Raw genomic sequence first — 21,288 nt, forward strand, 5'->3', positions numbered from 1 at the left:
GTTTCCTCTTTATTCACTGTTGTGACTGTTCCCCTAATGGCTTGACGATGCTTCTGCTGCACTTTTCATCTCAGTGTATAAAAAGTATATTTGCAAGAGAGGAGCTTAATTGGCCTATTATGAATAGGTAGTCTCACATTGCCTAGAAACATTAGCGGCAGATCTTTTAGATACTCTAACTAATCCTAATATCAATCAAATTGATATACTGAAGTAAAAAAAATTAGTTAGCTGTTCAGCCAAGGAAGGGGTTTTGTGGTGTAATGTGTTATGAGTTCTGTGTTATGAGGAGTGTCTGCATGCAGTATGAAGTTATTTTCTGTAGGAACAACATGGTTTTCTTTACCTTTGCCAATTCTTCAAATATTCTTTGCACTTTAGTGACAGCAGGGAAAGTAAAACGGTTGTGAGTGGTTTATGTACAGTGCAAGGTTTCACATATGTATGTGAGAGAGTTAATTTCTGCATTTTTACGTTCTTGAACAGCAAAATGTATGTTTTGCAAAATGTAGCAGTACTGGCAAAATTGCAGTCATCAACCTGACAAACAACATATATCATTAATATTAATGTACCTTTTATTGCATTGCATACTTACTGCAGATGAAGACTGCAAGTCTAATATGGATTAATCACATTCTTTGAGTTTGTGAATTATATGGTGCATTTTATGGACCACCTCATACTTGCCTCTTGAGTAACAGTAGGTCTACATTTCAGAGGACATACAGTTTAACTAAACTCAGAAATAACTAATATTTCAAAGGTCTTGCTTTAACGTGTTTTACCTTCATGGCTCGATGTGGGAAAACAATATATAGTAATTGCATAATATACCAAGTTATCAATGGAAAAAAGAGGAGCTAAATTATAATAAAAAAGATATCAGCTAGGGGCCATTTGGCTCTGCAATGCACATAAAAAGATTAGGTCTTTGCAACACATGGGAGTTGGACGGAACAAAAGTTGGATGTTTGTTTTATCATTTTCTGTCAGATAACTCAAATAAACCCTGTCATTATTAATCTCTCCTTATCGTAGTGTGTTGATATTTTACAGTTTTTGCATTGGCTGTAGCCGACAGTGACCATTGACCTCCATGCAAAAAAAAAAAAAAGAAATATAAAAAATTGGTTATTTAACAAGTAAAATATCACTTAAAAGCGGTGAACTCCTTTGCTCAAATTCACGTGTTACCGGCCATAAGCGGCGGGTGGCGGTAATGAGCCCCAACGTTGTTTGTCATCCAATGAAATCACACGAAGAAGACGACGAACCGGAAATTAAGGCAGCTCCTTTTCCTGACGAAGCTAGATAAACAAACAAAAGCTAGGCATTATTTTACACGTTTTTAGGAGTCTGAGCCACATTGTACGTGTTTCTATTTACAGACATGTCTACCAGGAACAGTCTGTTTCCGTGAATTCTCAGTAACGGAGGCAGAAGAAGAGCTAACATCCCACTTGCTAAGTTAACAGGCTGGCTGTGCAGGTTGTGGTTAACGCGCGACATGTTTATTTTAGTGCTGGGGCGAAGGAGCGCGACATGATGGCATGGAACTGCCGCAGTGTTAGCAACTAGCTGCTCTTTCACTGAAAGGTATGTATCTTTAATTGGCTGACATTATCCAACTCAATAAAAATAGCAAAGACTAAAAATAACGTGGCTTCGCACAAGTTCTTTTTCATCTTAGCAGTGAATCAGTGCGTCGCTGCGTAAAACGCGTTACCGAGATCCTCATAAACTCTGCATTGTTCATAATGAAAACCTGTTACTGACTATTAACGTTACACTTAACCAATGTGATCCTTTAATCTTATTTTTGTGACCACATCCCTCGGTGGGACATCTACATGTTACATTATTTATACGACCTTTAAGTTTGAGCCGCTTTCGATGATGATAAACTTCTTATTTCACTTTTTCCACCATTTATTGGAAGGTTGTGGGAATCAGGCAAAACTTAAGCTGAAGTTTTAACCGGATCTGCACTCCGTAACATCTCCACATCATCGCCATGGCGTGGGCTCTCAAGTTGCCTCTCACGGATGAAGTGATCGAGTCCGGACTGGTCCAGGACTTTGATGCCAGTCTGTCGGGCATCGGCCAGGAGCTCGGTGCAGGGGCGTACAGCATGAGGTACTGTGAGGATAATGGGCCTCTGCTGGAAGTATACTGAGTGCATTGATACATGATGCCAACATATGTCAGTACAGTTTAGACGTTTTTCCAATTATCTACTTATTCTATTTGATGTGAACAGTTACAGCAGTGGCAAAGTTAGGCCTCCTTCAGTTGTCACTTTCTAAAGTTAGTAGCTTAAATACCAGCAGTGTGTGTTTTCACTTGACTAAGAGGTTAAACAGCGCAATTCTTCTATTGTTGGTCTTTGTAGTTTGTTTCTCTTATTTTTATTCGTTTTGGGGGCTTTGGCTCGTTTATGTGGGATAGATTAGAGATTCTGCCTGAAGTAATTTGTAATCTTTTTATGATAAGTGATCAAACCTTTCTGTCTTAATCCAATCTTCTTTTTTTTTTTATCAGTGTGCACAGTTTCATATTTTCTCTCTGTGAGCTTTTGTGCAGCTTGAACACAGAAATATTTCTACACTTTGAAGTCGTACAAGAATATGTGAAGTCCTGCACTGAGCGATAGCAGACGAGCAACTGAATCACCACATGCAGGCGGATTGCAAAGCAGTACACTGCTCAGTGGCTATCAGATGAAGAATAGCCTTTGATGAAATTTGATTGGGGCATTTAGACTTTCCCTATCACTGCGCAGCACAGCCCTGATATATTAGTATGAATATACCCGCACACAGTTCTGTGGCTTTTCATTCGGAAAGGTCTTATTCAGCAGATCTCTCCAGTCACAAATCTCCTCTATGTGCCAAGGGCATTTTTAAAGTCTGGTGAGATGGCATTCAGCTTAAACTAGCAGCTACAGTGTTCTTTTAAAACCAGCCAGAAGCCCTTCCTGTTTAGTCAAGCATTTTCTCAAATGAGCATCGTATTTGCACAGTATGAATGTGTGTACGTATGTGCACCTATGGATAGATGTCTCTGTTTAAGCACTTTTTTCCCCTTGGTTTTCTATTTTGAACCGCGTTTGTGTGACATGACTGATATTATTTGAAATGAGTTTAATTATTCAAGAGTTTTAAGTGCATTTGCAGATTTATGATGCATGTGCTCAGTTTTAATGATGGAAAATTATGTGAAATCCATTTAGTTATTGCTGATTCAAGCACTTTGCCTTGCTGGAGAAAGATCCCTCCCTTTTGTCAAATGATACTGTACAAGCTGCGTAGTGCCCATTCGCTCCTGAAATTCTTATGTTGAGAGGAGCAATGAGATGCTGACAGGATACCTGGGTATTTAGTAGTGTTGCCATAGCTGCATCCATTGTAATTAATGAGCTGCAGAGCTGACAAACACAATGGCCCGTCATTCAGTGTTGTCTGGTGATGGCAGGTGGTGTTAGCTTCTCCATTTGAGTTCACCTCATTTTTATCAGTAGGTGAAAAATAATCAGTTCTAACAATTAAACATCAACATTAATTTTCTGTAGACGGTTTATTAAAAGCAAATAATGACTCATGGCAGCTCACTAATTGCGTTGTTCCTTTTTCTCTGTTCTCCAGCGATGTCCTCGCCCTCCCCATCTTCAAGCAGGAGGAGTCCAATCTGCCCCCAGACACTGACAACAAGATCCTTCCCTTTCAATATGTTCTGTGTGCAGCTACCTCGCCAGCCGTTAAACTGCATGACGAAACACTCACCTACCTCAACCAAGGTCAGCACCGGGATCCCAGCCACAGTGTACTTTTCAGCTTTGAGTAAATTTATTGATATGTGAAAGCCACTGAAAGCAATATCTTTGGCCTTTGACCTAGTAAATCTGGATATTTTATTACTGGGATGACTCCAAATCTTGATAGATAAATTTAATGATAGTGGAAATTAGGGGTGGGGGGGGGGGATCTATATTGAAATATATTGCAATATGGCCTGTAGGGATATGTTTTTTTTTTTTTTTTTCAGTTCAGGTCTGTTCAGACCATTTATCAGACATTTATGGGTATTTTTTCTGTTATTCAGATATTGTGATGTATGATAATTATCTCGCAGTGTTTACAGAATTAGTTTTACAGTCATGCCATTGTTACCATAGGCAATCGCTGTGAGTCACTCTGTGAAGGAAATAAAAAGCTAAACAAGGATGTAGAAATGAGTGTGCGTGATTGTGATTCGTATGTCCGCAAAAGTTGCATATGAACTGTGAATGTTTGGTGTTTTGTGACAGCCTTGTAGGAATTTGTGGTCTTTTTATTCGCTGGATGGTTTTGTCCTTGCAGGGCAGTCCTATGAAATTAGAATGCTTGACAATCGGAAAATTGGGGAACTTCCGGAAATCACTGGTAAAATGGTGAAGGTGAGATTCTGACATGCTAGTTGACACACACATTACAATATCTTTGCACAGGTGGGACAAACCAGGATAAACAGTGTCCGCTTGAGTTGCGTTAACGTCTGCGTTGAATTCATTGTGATGAATTTCAGAGCATCATCCGTGTGGTGTTTCACGACCGACGGCTTCAGTACACCGAGCACCAGCAGCTGGAAGGCTGGCGCTGGAACAGGCCCGGGGATCGCATCCTCGACCTCGGTGAGCACTGCATGAAAAATGTCTGGTCTACTTTGAGGGCTCCAGCCAGCTCTGGTTCTTATATACTGCATTGGATTTGTGTGTGGAATGAATGTTGCTGTGTAGCCTTGTTCAAACATTAACCATCCAATAGATTCTTGATAAATTCAAGACCTGAACTGTGAGCACAAGGTTTTAATGACAGTGGTGATATTATGGAGAAGAAATCCATTTGATAACAGCCTGTTTTACATTGATCCATTGCAGATATCCCCATGTCCGTCGGCATAATCGACCCCAGGGCTAACCCTACTCAGCTTAACACTGTGGAGTTCCTTTGGGACCCATCAAAAAGAACCTCAGTTTTTATCCAGGTAGCACGACAGACGACACTGTTGTTGTCTTGAATTATTTTCATCCATTAAAAGCAACACCAGTAATCAGAGGCAGTTTTGAACACTTTGGCATCATAGAGCAAAGCTTGTTAACATTTTGTGTACTCATCTATTCTGTTCTGGCAAAATGGCAAGTAAACTGAATCTCATTCAGCAGGCAGTAATCACTAATACAAAGTTTATGCCAAGATCTGTTAATTTATTGATTTCTCAGGCCTAGGTTTTATGTTATGTCATCATTCCTGCACAGATGTCAATTTTATATTCTTTTCCTCTTTCAGGTACACTGCATTAGCACAGAATTCACCATGCGCAAGCATGGAGGAGAAAAGGGTGTGCCTTTCCGCATCCAGATCGACACGTTTAAAGAGAATGAGAATGAAGAATACACAGAACACCTCCACTCTGCCTCCTGCCAGGTCAAAGTCTTCAAGGTGAGGGGAATGAGAGGAAACGGTGATGAACTGCAACACAAACATTTCATTTGTTGTTGTTTTTTTTTTTTTTTTTGGCCTTGTTTTATGACCATCACCTTAATGAGTCCCACGTGACCTGTTTCAGCCTAAAGGTGCAGACAGAAAGCAGAAGACTGACAGGGAGAAGATGGAGAAGAGGGCGCCGCAGGAAAAGGAAAAGTACCAGCCCTCTTATGAAACCACAATCCTGACAGAGGTTAGCAGATTACTGTCTCATTAAGGGGATGAATTTACTCTCTAAAATCAAAACAGTCACAATGATGCACACAACGGCAGAAAATTGTCACGCTGTGAAGTGAAGGTTCTCAAATCCCAGGCTTCCTCCAACAATGCTCATATGATGTATATAAAAAAAAACAAAAAAACGCACAATTAAATACGAGAATCTAAGACACAAGACATAATGTGGCTGAGAGGTAGAGCGGGTCGTCCACCAATCAGAAGAATGATGGTTCAATCCCCGGCTCAGCATGTTGTAGTGTTACACACTTAACCCCACATTGCTCCCAAAGCTTGGGTGTGTGATCATTAGTTTCCTCCCCTGTGTGTGTGTGTGTGTGTGTGTGTGTGTAGATGGTGAATGCAGTCTTAAAACACTTTGAGTGGTCGGGCTATACATTTAAATACTCTACAATTACCACATACAATATATATATTTACTCAATAATGTAGACAGTAATGATAAAATGAATAAATTGTAATGTGGACAGGTTGTGCAATAATACATATGCATAATGAGAACAGATGCTATTTAGACAGTGCTTCCAACAATATATTTAAAACTAGGACATAGAAAAAAGTATCCACACTCTTAGCGTCAGTCTTCAGTCTCTTTATGCATCATCTACAGTTGCATTTAAGCAGTAAGGGAAAGCTGCAGCTTCTCGTTGGTGGCATAAGAGGTTAGTTTCACGCCACAATAACAAAAATGTTGGTCTTTCACAGTGCTGTCCCTGGCCTGAGGTCACATATGTGAACAACTCCCCGTCTCCTGGCTTCAACAGCACACACAACAGCTTCCCAGTTGCGGAAGGGTATGAGTGTTTCACGATTTCTGTCCATGCTTCATTTTTAATGTTGGTGGATTTTAGTTTACCATTAACCACTTGTTGTAGTGTGCTTTTATTTGTATTCTGTATGGCGACCTTGTGAGCATTGAAAGGCGCCCTAAAAATAAAATGTATTATTATTATTATTAAATCCTTTTAGTGGCCATGTAGTCTTTGGTTACCAAGGACCATACACGATGTTTAGATTCTTAATGTGGATTTCAGTATTCTTTCTTGGTTCTAACATGATTAGAATTTTTCATCCTTTTTAGAAATGGATCCCCAAACCACCAGCCTGAGCCCGTCGTTCCAGTAGCTGATGTAAGTACGAGTGCATTTTTGCTTCTTGGATTTACTGCGTGGCTACCAACTTGCCCTTACTGAACCACCACATATTAATATTCACAAAGACAAAGCTGATGTGTGGATGTAAAACCTCTGCCTCCCAGTATGTACTCTAAGGCTCTTTGAAACCCTGAAGTAAACAAAAATAAGCCCAACCGCCCTCAAGGTGTGAATGATTGAAAGATAAATCAAAAACACAAGGTCAGCACACATTGAAGATGCGGCATCAGAACTCTTTTCTTCACATTACAGGGAACCAGCCAATGATTCAGTGCTTCTATTATTCAACCTTGAAACACAGCTCATCTAATATTTCATGCTCTACATGCTGTATTTCTGGGCAGATGTCTAGTGGAGACGTTTTAGGTGCTTGCATCCATTGAGAAATGTAGAGATGTAACCCAAAGGTGATTAGGAAAGATGAAATGAAACTGATGCATGTTAAATTGATAGATACAGGCTTATTGACATGGACTCCTGACTAATCTTTCAGGGTAATGTCTGCATTTAAAATGGACTTCTTGTAATTTGCAATATTATGAGTTTAGTCACATCTGCCAGTGTTCTTTGAGTGTGTGCAGGTTTCTTGATTTATTTATTAAGTTTTCTTCAGTATAGTATACTATTCAGCATGGGGTAGCTGTGAAAAAAACAAACTAATTGTGATGTTATGCGAGGTAACTCTTTCATTCTGGGCTCTGCCTTGGTTTTTGGTTTTTTGTCTTCTCAGAATTTGTTACCCACAGCAACACCACAGGATGCACAACAGTGGCTTTTAAGAAATCGCTTCTCACCCTTCTGCCGGCTCTTCACCAACTTCTCAGGTAAATTGGCTCTTGAATAGAGAATTGTTGCAAATTAAACACCCATTCATTATAGTATAGCGTCGCCGCAGAGCAGCTCGACTGACAACTGCCCATGCCTCTGGTCATTTGTAACATCTCAGAGAGGAATGAGCCAGGAATGAGTGGTTATCAGCCCCTTTCAGACATGCGTGATGGCAATTTTACATGTGGGTCTCATGTCTCAGTCATTTTTATATTAAAGTCAATATTTCTTTATCATCACACAAGGCTGAATTAAATGAATAAGCTAGTGTTAAACTCCTTGGATGTTGTATTCAAGTCGGATCAGTCAGTAAAAATACATTTCCTCATCATATTATGGGTCAAAAGTGGATTCAAAAAAAGCAAAAACATTTGTACAATTACATTAATGATCTTATGTTTTATATTGTCACTCCAACTGCATGGATGAATAAATAAACACCCAGCTAAACAGCATACCATTACCAAGTCATTATTTTATTGACAGATGAAGCCGATAATGTCACATATTCCAAGTTCGAAAAGGGCTGAAGACAAGAAAACTGGCAATATGTATTTTTAGAGTACGCAGGGAGCACCGTGAGAGAAAAGATGAAAAGACCAAAAGATGATTTTGGAGACCAGGACCTCCACACTGCTTGGCACAAAGCTGCCATTTAATATTTGAAATGTGACAATATACATTGATTGTTGCAGGTATAAAGGAATTCTGTAAACTTTATTTTTCAAGTTGCATTTATATTAACCATTTGGTTTAGATATTTTGAAAGTACTTAATCTTAAAAAGGCTGTTTTTAAGCAAGGTCTTGGTTTTGTGCAACAGGGGTGGACCTATTGAAGCTGACCAGGGAGGATGTCATTCAGATCTGTGGGCCCGCTGATGGGATAAGACTCTTCAACGCTCTGAAGGGACGGTGGGTCTTCTTCAATTGTATCCCATTTTACGATATTTATGTTGCATATCGAGAGAGGCTTCATACATTTATGGCCATTTTGTTATTTTCCCATGGTGGATGCTGTTTTACAGAGTGGTACGCCCAAGGCTGACCATCTACGTTTGCCAGGAGTCTCAGCAGGCACGGGAGCAGCAACCGAAACACGAGAATGGAGATGCTGCCGCCAACACTTTCTTTGGTCAGTGCATGTTCATGGTTCACGGACATTTGTTGTGGGAAAATGCATAAGTTATACTCGGAAGTCATGAAAGGATTCCTGAGCAGCTCGGAGGCAGTGTGAGGCAAATCATAAAATCCTGATATCACTGCATTGATCCTCTCATCTAATTACATGAATAAGCGTATTTCTGAAAATGTCAAACTACTCCTTTTAGGTTTACATGTATCTACAGGCACTCTTCTTGTTTTTCTGCTGTGGTAGCTGCTGCTGCGCATGCCTGCTACCCTCTTTATGTCGAATTTATCTCAAGCAAGTTGCTAACTGTGTAGCTTTTTAAGTAGAATGCATCACTTGCAGAGCCCAAGAGGACTCTGACTTGTGTTGTACATAATTTGCAGTAGTTAATATTTCCCCCAAACCATAATGTAGTCATAATAAATATTTTAAATACAGATTTTACTGCATGGAAATGGCTGGTGAAAAAATATGTATTTGTGTTTTTCCTGCAGTATATCACGCTATTTACCTGGAGGAGCTCACAGCTACTGAGCTGACGGAGAAGATCGCTCAGCTCTTCAACATCTCTCCCAGACAGATAAATCAGATCTTTAAACAGGGTCCCACTGGCATCCATGTACTGGTCAGTGATGAGGTAAGGCCGTGCTTTTTTTTTTTTTTTCCCCCATCTGTTATCTCTCTGCCTCTACAAAAGCTACACTTTCAAATCACAGCAACAGATGATGCGAAAACAGACAGACACTAGCTTTCTTTACACGTGCTAGTAAACAGCTTTATCTTGTTTCCCTCCTGCATGAAACATTTACTCTCTTTTTAACAGATGATTCAGAACTTCCAGGACGAAGTATGTTTTGTGTTGGACACAATGAAAGGTATTAGAGCTTGGCATTAATAAATGATGGTGATTTATCAGTTTCTATATATAACATTAAAAAACGCAGGTTTATTTATATAACTCTCCTGCCATGTTTTCCCCCGTCTTTCCAGATGACACAAATGATGGCTACCACATCATCTTGAAGTGAACACTGGGCAGGAGAATAGCATTGCTCTCTTCTTTAGAAACGATCCAGTCAGCCCCTCGAGAGCTTCATACTCCTCGCTGTTCCAGGAATATGTGGAGACGCCCCAAGAAACCCTCTTGAGGCCGCTAGGAGGAATATGTGACTGAAGCACCCGGCCCTCTCTCCTCACTTTACCTTACTGTCTTACTTTTAAGAGAGTGACTGTTGCCACCGTGAGGTAACAGTCTCCATCTCGCCCTGCCATTGTCTCCCTTTAAACTGTTGCGTTTTCTTCTGTCGCTTATGTCTCATGAATGAGGTTAGTGGCACCACAGCTGCTGTCAGTGTTTATTTGTTGGCTGAGCATCTGGTGTGCCAAAGCTGTGTTCTTCAGAAACAACCAAAAAAAGGAAAAAAAAGTGACAAAAAGGAGAGACAGTTACTCTGACGGTACTTGACTTTCAGTCTGCAATGCAGCGTGGTTTCTCGTCTTTGTGCTAGGTTGCCTTATGGGATCCACTTAGGCCAGTCTGCAAGAAACACGGTAATGGCTAACACAGTCACACACTCGTAGAAAAAAAAAAACAAAATGATAAAACAAAAAAAAAGAGGCATCAAAATCAGCCGTCAGGACATTAAGGGAAACTGTTGCAATCCAGCTGTCCTCCATAACATCTGTGATTCCTTCACTGATTTGATCTGTTACTTTAAAGAAAGGAAAACTTTTTCCTGCTGCCAAACATTGTTGGATCCTTATAGTTAGTGTAGAGCGCACGCTGGCACTCGTGGTTGTTACTCATGAATCTTGAATGATAATGAAAACCCTGTCTACGTTAGTGATCACAGTGGCAACACCAGCAAACTCTCTCTGGTCTATGTTCTTTTTATCCCTGTCAGCTTATTTAGCACATCAACACTTCATTATGTTCATTTTTTTTTGTGGCCATTTTCCAACATTGTTTATAAATAGATCATTATTTTAAAATGTTTTCAGAAGGAATCGTGTGTTACTTTGGCAGTTTAAAAAACAAAACAAAACAAAAATCTTTTTTTAACATACTTACATCTCTCTTCATCATTGTTTTTTTTGGATGTCATCACTTCCAAATACTAATACATGTGATGGGGCTGTTGGGCACACCAGAGCTGCATGTGAAAAACTATGATTAGTTTATGATCAGTCCATTGTACTGCTTACATGAAATTGATAGCTTGACCTTTTAGATATCCATCTTTGCCCCATCCCATCAGCATTATTAAAATACTTACCCATGTACTGGCCGCCATCTGTTCCCTGGCTCCTTTTTATAATATTTGCAGAAAAAAAATAAATAAAAAGAAATGTTTTTTAACAATATCGTTAATGTTGTTAGAAAATGTACAAATGAGCTGACAAATGATTTTATTGGTTATTATTAAATGCACAGCTTCTCCCTTTGCTGCACAGATGTGGGGGCTCGCTGCACAGTCATTTTGTTGCCATGGAAACTGAGCTTTGACTAACTCAGTGATGATAAACGTCGTCTGCTGTAAATCGGCTTTAGTCAACACGCAGATTTATGTTAAATGCCATCCATGACATGTTACAATCAAATTCTGCACGAGTGTTTCTGCTCAACATGAACAAAGAAGCAAAAGAAAGGGAGAGAAAAAAAAACTTCATTTCCCAGCATGCTTCAGCGCAGGGCATGCCTGTGATGTCACAATAAGTGTATATATACGGCTACAGGGAAGAATTTCTTCCTCCATTGTTACATTGTAACAAACGGGGCCCGGGCGAAACGGGGGAGTAAGGCGTCTTCTCGTTTGAACATTTGCAACATTTTGGCACCAATCGGGGGGGGTTTAAAAAAAAAAGAGCCAAGCCGCGTTAATGCGAGAAGACGACAAAGTAAGAGCAGCCGAGTGAACCCGCCCCGGTGAGAAAAGGGATAAACCAGCACAGATGTCAGCGGATTTCTTCATCGCAAGCAATTCAAGGCTTTCATCGGGAAGATAAGACATCGGTCTGTTTACATTATTCATGCTGCAGCGAAAATGTTGGGAGATAAATCCCAGCTAACCATATGACGTCCCCCTGCCTGCCGTCTGTCCTTTAAATAGATAGGCATGCAACGATTGAATAAAAGCCGCAGGTTTTACAGACAGCTCCTGCTTTCTTCGTGAGCTCTCAGTGTGCAGAACAATGAGCATGGAGCCCAAGTAGCCTCATACTGTCGGCTTTAAGTGTTGCAGATTGACAGTCACGCAAGCTTCCAGCCAGATCACTTTGGGTTTCCATTGCTCCACGGCAGCAGTCTGGATACTCGGTGCAGGGAAATCGCTTTTGGCACACACACACACAAAAGGCATCTCATAGGGCGTTGAAATATTGATGTGCTGCTCACATTGGAAAGGGAAACGACCTACGAGCTGGTTGGAATAAGGGTCCCTGTTTCTGCCCCAGGTAAGAGGGTTTAGTGTTTCATTAACCGGGCGGTTTGCCATTGTGTGTATGTGTGTGTGTGTGTGTGTGTGTGTGTGTGTGTGAGAAAAATGGGGAGAGCTGGTATACTGGAGAGAAAGAGAGAGAGAAAGAGGGCGGCCGAGTCTTTGCCTGTCAGACTGATAATATCCAACCTCCCCCAACACAGTCAGCTCACTTGCTGCCTGTACACAGTTAAAACAAACACATCACCAACGACTGCATGTCCCTGGAGGCAAATATACCATGAAGTCACAATAGTCTGTAAGCACACTGTAGTCTGCCACTGTCCAACTAAGTCCTTAAAGGAACAGCAGGGTGACTGGCTCTGGTTTTCAGAAGGGAAATGAGGTGACTATCAAAATTCAGCCTCTGCTCCATTTGCCCTATTTATACTGGAGTCCCAGGTGGAAAATGGCTCACACACTGATGCTGTAACCACACCGGCATCTTTACTGAACATCTCATCCCTGTCACAGCCTCCTCACGTGTGGTAAATTAGGTTAAGGCCATCACGCCACATAGGGAAAGTCCACATTGTATTTGGGTGCTGTTTCAATTATTTTGCACTGTCAGACAACCACAGCATCACCCTATGCGACAAGACATGAAGCGATCAGTCTCACACTGCACGCTCAGAATGTATGTTTGATGGTCTCTTTACCCACAGCAGAGCTGACATCATCCCTCTATGTAGCTTAAGGACAAACGACACTGTATGATATTATGGGAATGTTACACACAAGTCCTATTTAAGGCCGGATTTTCCCTTTGAGAACTTGAGTGGATAATGGCTCATTTGGAGCTTGTCCCACTTAGGAATGAAGATGCAGCACGTTGCTTTCAGCATCATGTGACATGTCAACCCAGGCCCACTTAAAAGTTTGCCTCATACAGATGTGGAGTTACATAGTAGCTGATGTATTATTACAAGGGGAAGTACCCTTTTCTTAGGGGATAGTAATATGATAAATGGACATAACGTAACATGAGACGAGACACGTATTCATCTGCTTCCATTCACCTTGTCTGACCTCTCCTCCTGATGAGATCGAACATCTTTAGCTTTCGCATTCACTCATATCAATCCCCTCTGCGTTGTTAATGGCAGAATTACGACAGAGTGAGAAGCCGAGCAGATCATTTGCTTCAAGGCCGTTCGCTCAAACCGTGCTTGCCTAGTTGCCATGGTGATGTTTCTAGACTTGATGATTTCAAAGTAGGATTTCATGTGAGAGGGAGGGCAGGGTTGGGGTGGGGGTGGGGGAGGGATGATGGAGTAGGAATACAGATGAAAGGAGACGAGACCAAACAGCTGATGTCACCGTTTTTGTTTCTGTGTCGACGCTGAGAACTGACATTAAACTGGAGCAGTTTGATACAAATGATCCAGTTCAGTTGGAGAACGTTTTGTCTTTAAGGTGTTGCCTTTAATTAGCAAACAAGGGTGACACATTATTCGCTCTGCCCCTCATTAATGGGTGGGTTTTGCAAATCTACGTTCTCATCTACTGTTGCAGAGCGTGTTGTCTGTGATGTGCTGCTCACACTGCTCTCTGCCCCCCAGACACTGAGTTTCCATGGAGGCAGGTTCGTCCCTCAGCCTCAAACGAAGATATGAAGAGGTGGACAACAGCTCTCCATTCTCTACGCCGAAGGACTCTGACGATGACATCTCCAGCAGTGACAGCGCTGACAGCTGTGACAGCCTCAACCCCCCTTCCAGCACTGCATTTACCCGTAAGGAACAACAGGAGACACACGTTAAAGGCAATGCACTCTAAAACCCACTCAATCACTTTATCAGCACAAGTAAGCAGCTCCTCTTGTATAACACCGCATCCCAACTCTCTCCCCCCTTTTCTTCCCCCACTCCAGCCACCTCCATCCTCAGACAGCACAAGCCGTCACCGGGGGGGAAACGTGTACGTTTTGACGTGGTGACAGTGTATTACTTCCCGCGGCGGCAGGGGTTCACCAGCGTGCCCAGCCAAGGGGGCAGCTCCCTGGGCATGGCCCGTCACCACTCCTCCATCAGACACTACACGCTGGGAGAGTTCGCCCGCGAACAGGAAACGAGCCACCAGCACACTTTACGCCAGCACCTGCGCCAGGAGAAGCTCAACGCCCGCAAAATGAAGGTGGGGCTCACATGTGAAAGTATGTTGTTAGTATTCAGTATGCCTTGTTTTGTATGCAGCATTTTTGCATACGATGTCTTGGAAGATGTTATGCAATCAAGAGAGTGTTTTTTAAATGAGCCCTGTGTCCTGTTTCATAGCTTAAGCAATTAGGGGACATTACTTCTATTTAAATGCTTGTAAAGAGGTAAAACTCTCCAATATTCATGAGGAAAAAACCAATACAGGTTTCTGAAGCAGAACATTTCTCACTACCCCACTAACCATCTCACAACCCCCCAGATTTATTTTGTAAGAGGGCACAGCTCCCATGATGGGAGGCACTCAACCAAGCTACCAAAATGTATAAATAATGTATCACAAGCTCTACCCCGCTCTGCTATAAGGGTTAAATGCTGCTTATGAATGGACATCTATAGATGTGTAACAATATGTCCATCAGAGGAGCCGATTTTCTGAGGAAACTGATACTTGTCGGTGATGATACTTTAATTTTACGTAAAAAGGATTTTGATTGTTGGAGCTGTTTTTGAAGTGTCAGTCTGGAGGATAATTATCAGGCACTTGAGCTTTAAATAGGGAATCAGTGTCTTATTGTCCACAGCTCTCAGTTCTGCACCAACTGTCATCCACAGCTGACGAGGAACGGCACGGTGGAGTGCGCTCAGGCAGACCTGCTGACTCTGGAGGACGTCTCAGACGAGGACCTCGACGTGGACGGGGTGGAGGTGGACGACTGTTTCTTTCTTCAGCCGCTGCCCACAAAGCGCCGCCGAGCCCTCCTGCGAGCCTCTGGCATCGCCCGCATAGATGCGCGGGAGAAAGCTGAGCTCAGAGCCATCCGCCTCTCGCGGGAGGAATGCGGCTGCGACTGCCGCTTGTACTGCGACCCTCGCCACTGCGGCTGCAGCCAGGCCGGCATTAAGTGCCAGGTGAGGGTTGTCGGCTTGCCTGCCTGCGTGTGCACAAAGAAGAGGGCCACTGTGCTGTGTGCTGAGGCTTGAATGAGACACTGCTCAGAAAATCATGCCCCTGTGTTCCATGCTGGAAACATTTTTAATGTGATGTGAGATTTATTTTTCATCTGAATTTTGACGTGTAACAGCTGCAAAAGCGCAGGTGTAAGTAATGAAATGAATGATGGTCGCATTCCATTTAGCAGCTTCAGTGTCAGGCTGCTGGCATTGCGCATGCTGACTTACTGTCACACTGTCATGGTTTACTGGGACACTTTAATAGAACAGAGCCATTGTTAACGTCATTAGTTTTATAAATACACCTCTGCTTTTCCTGCTATGACAATTCAAAGAAAAAGACATGTTTGTGTCATTTTAAGCAAACATTTGGAGGACTGTGGAGAGATTTGATTTTACTGTCACCTCCAGTTCATCTCAGTGTCTGCGTCAGCACTGTGTGTCCATGAAATGTCCAGTTACTCCGGTGAGACCATCCTTATTGTCTGAAAACACAAAAAACAACTCTGTCACCTTAAAAAGTGATTGCATAGATAGATTGTGTTCCTGCAGCCAGCACAGTGCTTGCTGGCACTAGAAAATGGTTCTTCTCTCTGTCTTCCATTTGTTGAAACTCAGTGTCCCGGTGTCTCCACTGTATTTTTCAGTGTGGACACCAAAGAAAATCACTGCTTGGAAGAGAGCAACCTAAAGGTGCATGTGTACAGTAGCCATGACAGGTGTTACTGTTTCGATTTGTTGAAATAAATCGGTGATCATCAGCTCTTTTTCTTCTTGGTAATTCAGATTATTGCGGTGCTTTTACCTTTTTGTTTATTTGAACTTATAATAAACAAAGTATTAGAGCATAAATATTGAGTGTGCTTAAAAAGAAAGAGGATATGACATTTAACATTGTTCAGAGCTGCATTGATTAACTGATTAAGTGATAATTGATTTTGATCAGAAAATGAATCGACCACTATTATGAGCGTGGATTAATACTCATTTTTCAAACAAAAATGCCAAACATGAATAGACGTGAATGAAAAATGTAATATTTTGAAAGCTTTGAACAAGATGTGATGATGTCGCCATCCAGGAAATTGTGACAGACATTTTTAAAGCTACTTTTTGATGTTTTATAGACCACATGATTTATTTATTGATAGAAAAAGTTCGCTGCAGGCCTTGTATTTTTAGTTTTGTAGATTGTGCCTCCCCCCTCCCTGCCCCCACTCATTGGGAGGGACTTCTACTCTACCCCAACCTGAGTTATTATATGTTTTTTTTTCCTTGATCTACTTAACTTGCTATGTGATGTATCATCTTTGCACAGAACACTAAACTCTGATATAACTTATATTGCACTTATGTAAATGGGTCAGTACATTCCAAGTGTTAACTCGACCCTCTCTTGCTGAAACTGAAACTGAAATCACCCCTGCTCTCATCCCCAGGTGGATCGAATGTCTTTCCCATGTGGCTGCTCTAGAGATGGCTGCGGCAATGTAGCGGGCCGCATCGAGTTCAACCCTCTACGCGTCAGAACTCACTACCTGCACACCATCATGAAGCTGGACCTGGAGAAGAGGAGGATGCTGATACAAGGACCTGGGGACCAGTATGCTGAATCTGACCCATTGTCCTCCCCCTCCTCCACTTGCCCCACTTCTCCTGACCTGTCCTCAGTGGCTGGCCTGGACTCTGAGCTGGAGGAGAGCGAGGTGCAGACTGTTGTGGAGGTTCAGGATCTCCTGGCTGAGCAGGACATTCTGGAGCGAGAGAACGAGACAGCTGTGTTGCACCTGCAGAGCGCGGAGGAGCAGGAGAGGAGGGAGAGGGAGGAGGCAGAGGGGGAGGCAGTGCAGCAGGAGCTGGGCTCAGGAGGTCTCACCGAGCAGCCTCTTTGCCTCATGCCCGGCGCCATGGGAGGGGAGCTGCCTGAGCAGGCAGAGGTGCCCGGGGTGGAGCAGGTCCTCCTGCAGGGGCCGTTCCCCACGGGGGCCACGGTGTTGTGCATCACTGACAACCAGGAGGAGAGCCCCTCAGACCTCCTCAAGGACTCCACTTCTCTGCTCTACTATCAGCTGAGCCCCATAGAGCCTGGAGCGTTTGAGAGCCTGCCCAGAGCGGAGGAGGCTGAACATGTGGAGGGCTCGGTGAGAGAACAAGATTCAGGAGGAGGCGAGTGTGCGGAGAGGAAACAAGGAGAAGAGTTGAAAGATGATAAGCCTGAAGAGATCACCAGCAGGCAGAGTTTGGGCAAGTCTTTGACAGGTGTGATGCTGTGCTCGGAGGGATGTTTGGAAGTAGAGGAGGAGAGGCCCTCGAGTCCCCGGCAGAGCCTCCCTGAAGAGCAGTGCCAACGGGTGTCCTGCTTGGAGCAAGGAGTCGACCCACTGCCTCCTGAAGTTTAGTTCTAGCTTCCCTGCAGATATTTTGCACAATAGCTTCATCTGAGATGAAAAAAAAAAAATTACACATTTCACATTTATTACTGCTATCATCAAGAATGATCACAGGTTGCAATCTCTTGTAGTGACTGTTGTTGAAATATGTGGAGAACGAGCTTGAATATTACAATACACGAGGGAGGAAGGTAGGGGGGCGCTGAAAGCACATACAGATCACTCCCCCAGAAGTAATATGGATGCAGTTACAAGGCAAAATTGTACGTAATTCTGTTGGGGTGATGAATGCGGCCTTAATGGAAAAACCATCAAAACACTTGTGTGTAGGAGTCATTTGTCGATGAGGAAGTACAGCAAGTAGTGCTTTGTTCATTTCCAGCGCAGCAAACAGAAAACACAGTGTGTGAATGCTGACATAAGCCTTTTGTTTGGTGATGTATTAAGCTATAAACACTAAACACAAATTGTTTTGCAGTGCGCAGAAAGCTGGTGTATTTAGATACTCACTGGCTCACTTTCCATTACAGCAGACTTGTGCTGTAGTCAAGCCAAATGAAGGCCACTGATAGTATCCTCCGCTGAAAATAGACCTAATAATCCTGGAAATACTTGTTTTTTGTGTACTGTATATGCATTTGCAATGTGCAAGACAGAGCCGAGGTTGCTGCTTTTTTTTTTTTGAGCTGTATGCACATTGTGAACCGAGGGCAGCGAGTGTTGTGGCTCTGCTGTTATGAAGGTAAACCAACACTGAGCAGCAGACTAGCACTGGCCTTAGTTGTTGCTCCTGCTCACCTTGGGCTGCGAACGCAGTCGATTTGTCAACAAAAACCTAGTTTACCTGTAGTTACAATGCCTATGATATTACCTATTATTTCTTTGAGTAACGTGTCATTTGTGGATTAGATACTGTTGGTTTGAAGTCCTCACAGTCTTTGTGTTTTTTTTTTTTTTCTTTCTTTTTTGAGTGAAAGGAAGCGTCATCTCTCTCATACTGCTACGCTGTAATGCCATGTAGTCAGCCATGTCATGTTACGAGGAAATGCCACAGTAGATCTTCCCGTTCGTCTCCTCTTTCAACGAGTTACACTGCAAGGAAGAGATGATTTTGAGTCAAATTTCATATGAAGAAAATAGCATTTAAAGCATCAGAGAAAATGGCAGCCTGTGCTGTTGAGTAGTTATACAAAATAATGTGATATTACTAATTTATGAAACAGATTGACAGCGACCCGAATTTGTATATTCTATGTTCAATCTGTACGGGATGGGTGTGTGTCTGTGTGTGTATGCCTACTTTACATTTGTGCGTCCATGTGAGAGGAGGAAGCTGTGTGTGCACGTACATGTATATGTACAGTATTATGAAAGGGGGGGGGGGGTATATTAGTGAGGATACATATTTTATCCCTGAAAGGTGCTGATGTTACAGATTTACAGTTCACTGATTTTTTTTTTCACCCCACCATCATGAGAAATATGTTTTCACAGAGATGTCTCTTAATGACTGATGTACGAAGTGTGTCGGGGAGCCTCTTGTAGGAACGCAATAGCTACTGCACTGCAAATCACTAATGTGGCAAATCTGGAACGAGGTGTTTGGTGTCATTCAGTATGTAAATGCAATCGTATAACATTTCTGGTCTTTAAATGTCTTTTTTTTAAGCCGTGTCTGATTAATAGTAAGTGTGCCGACTCTTATTACACAAAGTCAGTCCTTTGTTTTGTTGCCTAAAATTACAGCCGCTGCTTTTGGTGGCGACTCGCCTAACACAGGATGCGCTGCTGTGTATGAGATGTCTGATGTATTTCTTTGCCTTCTTTTGTTGTCTTAATATGAATCTGCTTAAGAGTTGCACCAAAGCAGTGGTTTCAAACCTAATTAGATGATGCTTTCATCCATCAGATTTGAACAAAGCAGTCTCCTGTAGTTGTTCCGAGGCTGTACATTTATCGTGGCCCTCTGTGTTCGCGTGACTTGCCTTGACATAGCACCATCTTTGAAGTGGTGATGATTACAAGCTGCCCATTGTAGAGCTTTTGTCTCTGGCTTTCCATTAATAGACTTAGGTTTGGGACCACTGCATCAAATCAACTCACTCTCACTACACTATGTGATTGTGCGTTTCTCTGTGTGAAAGGAGCGTGTGAGTGTTGAAAAGACTGATACATTTAGACTTCATCTAAAAGCTGTGAGAGCTACTCTCATGCTAACTGTTGCCTAAAGTGGACAAAAGGTTTTTATACAAAAATAAAAACAATAAAACACTCATTTTAAAAAGGATAACCTTTTGTATCTTGTGTTGATTTTAGGAGGTAATACATCTTTTTTCACAAGACGGCAGTAGGTTAAAATGGTTATGTTGCCATTGACGACCTTCTACCATGACCTTGATTTTACTAGATTACTGACACAGAGGTTGCTAGTGTTCAGGATGTGATACATACATCATATGTTTCACATATTAATTACTGTTACACTTATTACTGTTTTTCTCAAAGGGAAAGTTTAGAATCTATTTCATGTGTGAATTGAGGAGAAATTTGTACCAATGCAATTATGTTTCAGATATGTAATTGTTTCTAATTTAAAATAATAATGTTGAAATACATATTGTTTATCTATTTGTCTTGTCATTGCAGCAAACTGGTGTGACTGACCTGAGAATGACCCAAGTATGTGCAGTCACTCAGTGTGAAGGAGGAAATGTGAAGCCTTTGTCCTCATTCAGACACTGGAGGTCATGACGATGACTGTCTGCTGGGTGCAGTACACTCTCTGACCACTGGATGGCGGCACACACTGAGTGCAGTGCTCCTGAACACAGCCTGCTTTCTACATGAGGATGTCTGTGTCACATGTAAGGGTCATTCACTGCTGCTGCTGTATCTACATCTGAGCCACGCCACAGAATAATAGACATAAACACAGCCAGTTTAGAGCGATTTCTTTTGCCCATTAAATGATCACAACAGCAAAATGAGGACAACCCAGTTTTCCACTCATACTGACCCGGCGTTGATTCCTCAGAATAATCAGTGGCAAGCAAATAACATCCTTTTAATAATCGGCTCTGCTGTCTTGCAGCTCATAGGGGGCCTCTCGCTCGACAGTGGTTACAACAACTGATTGTGGAAGCCAGAATATTTGTTCTCTTCTCTCTTCAATAGCAGGAAGTTGCTAGCTGGGTAAAGTGACACAATGTCTCCCCCCTCTATTCCCCGTTGGGCCGAGCCAAAAGTGGCTTCTTATTAGGGGCCAGTGTAACCCACATAGCTCTGAGGTCTCTGCTCTTGGTTGCAGGATGCAGGCTCACTGCTCTTTCACTTCCCTTCAGCTATCTTAGCAAACCAAATGCTGATAACCCTGGTACAAATAACAGTCACACCACTGATTGTGAAAATTCCTTTGAGACTCCTGCTATCTTAAAGAGG

General features: G+C 42.3%; 2 protein-coding genes across 2 annotated transcripts; both read left to right on the forward strand.

Annotated features, from left to right (window-relative positions):
- The first annotated feature begins 1,193 nt into the window (after nt 1-1,193).
- On the forward strand, nt 1,194-11,321 carry tfcp2 (transcription factor CP2). Its single transcript, XM_070839761.1, has 16 exons — nt 1,194-1,599; nt 1,943-2,139; nt 3,648-3,799; nt 4,362-4,438; nt 4,567-4,672; nt 4,919-5,025; nt 5,328-5,480; nt 5,608-5,718; nt 6,468-6,556; nt 6,844-6,892; nt 7,647-7,740; nt 8,567-8,657; nt 8,771-8,877; nt 9,369-9,511; nt 9,698-9,749; nt 9,865-11,321. The coding sequence occupies exons 2-16, from the start codon at nt 2,018-2,020 to the stop codon at nt 9,900-9,902; spliced, it is 1,491 nt and encodes a 496-aa protein (XP_070695862.1). The 5' UTR covers nt 1,194-1,599; nt 1,943-2,017; the 3' UTR covers nt 9,903-11,321.
- Nucleotides 11,322-11,781: 460 nt separating this feature from the next.
- On the forward strand, nt 11,782-20,128 carry csrnp2 (cysteine-serine-rich nuclear protein 2). Its single transcript, XM_070839701.1, has 5 exons — nt 11,782-12,327; nt 13,913-14,085; nt 14,224-14,486; nt 15,122-15,418; nt 16,900-20,128. Exons 2-5 carry the CDS (start codon nt 13,926-13,928, stop codon nt 17,857-17,859), a joined length of 1,680 nt encoding a protein of 559 aa, XP_070695802.1. The 5' UTR covers nt 11,782-12,327; nt 13,913-13,925; the 3' UTR covers nt 17,860-20,128.
- Nucleotides 20,129-21,288: the final 1,160 nt, after the last annotated feature.

This window comes from Pempheris klunzingeri, chromosome 11, assembly GCF_042242105.1.
Source record: "Pempheris klunzingeri isolate RE-2024b chromosome 11, fPemKlu1.hap1, whole genome shotgun sequence".
Taxonomy (NCBI): Eukaryota; Metazoa; Chordata; class Actinopteri; order Acropomatiformes; family Pempheridae; genus Pempheris; species Pempheris klunzingeri.

Bases quoted from the DNA above. Each gene is read 5' to 3' on its own strand.
- tfcp2 (XM_070839761.1), top strand. From the start codon at position 2,018: ATGGCGTGGGCTCTCAAGTTGCCTCTCACGGATGAAGTGATCGAGTCC. The intron at 5,481-5,607 runs GTGAGGGGAATG...GACCTGTTTCAG, and splicing joins GCCAGGTCAAAGTCTTCAAG to CCTAAAGGTGCAGACAGAAA. The intron at 5,719-6,467 runs GTTAGCAGATTA...GGTCTTTCACAG, and splicing joins AAACCACAATCCTGACAGAG to TGCTGTCCCTGGCCTGAGGT.
- csrnp2 (XM_070839701.1), top strand. From the start codon at position 13,926: ATGGAGGCAGGTTCGTCCCTCAGCCTCAAACGAAGATATGAAGAGGTG. The intron at 14,086-14,223 runs GTAAGGAACAAC...CCCCCACTCCAG, and splicing joins TTCCAGCACTGCATTTACCC to CCACCTCCATCCTCAGACAG. The intron at 15,419-16,899 runs GTGAGGGTTGTC...TCTCATCCCCAG, and splicing joins AGGCCGGCATTAAGTGCCAG to GTGGATCGAATGTCTTTCCC.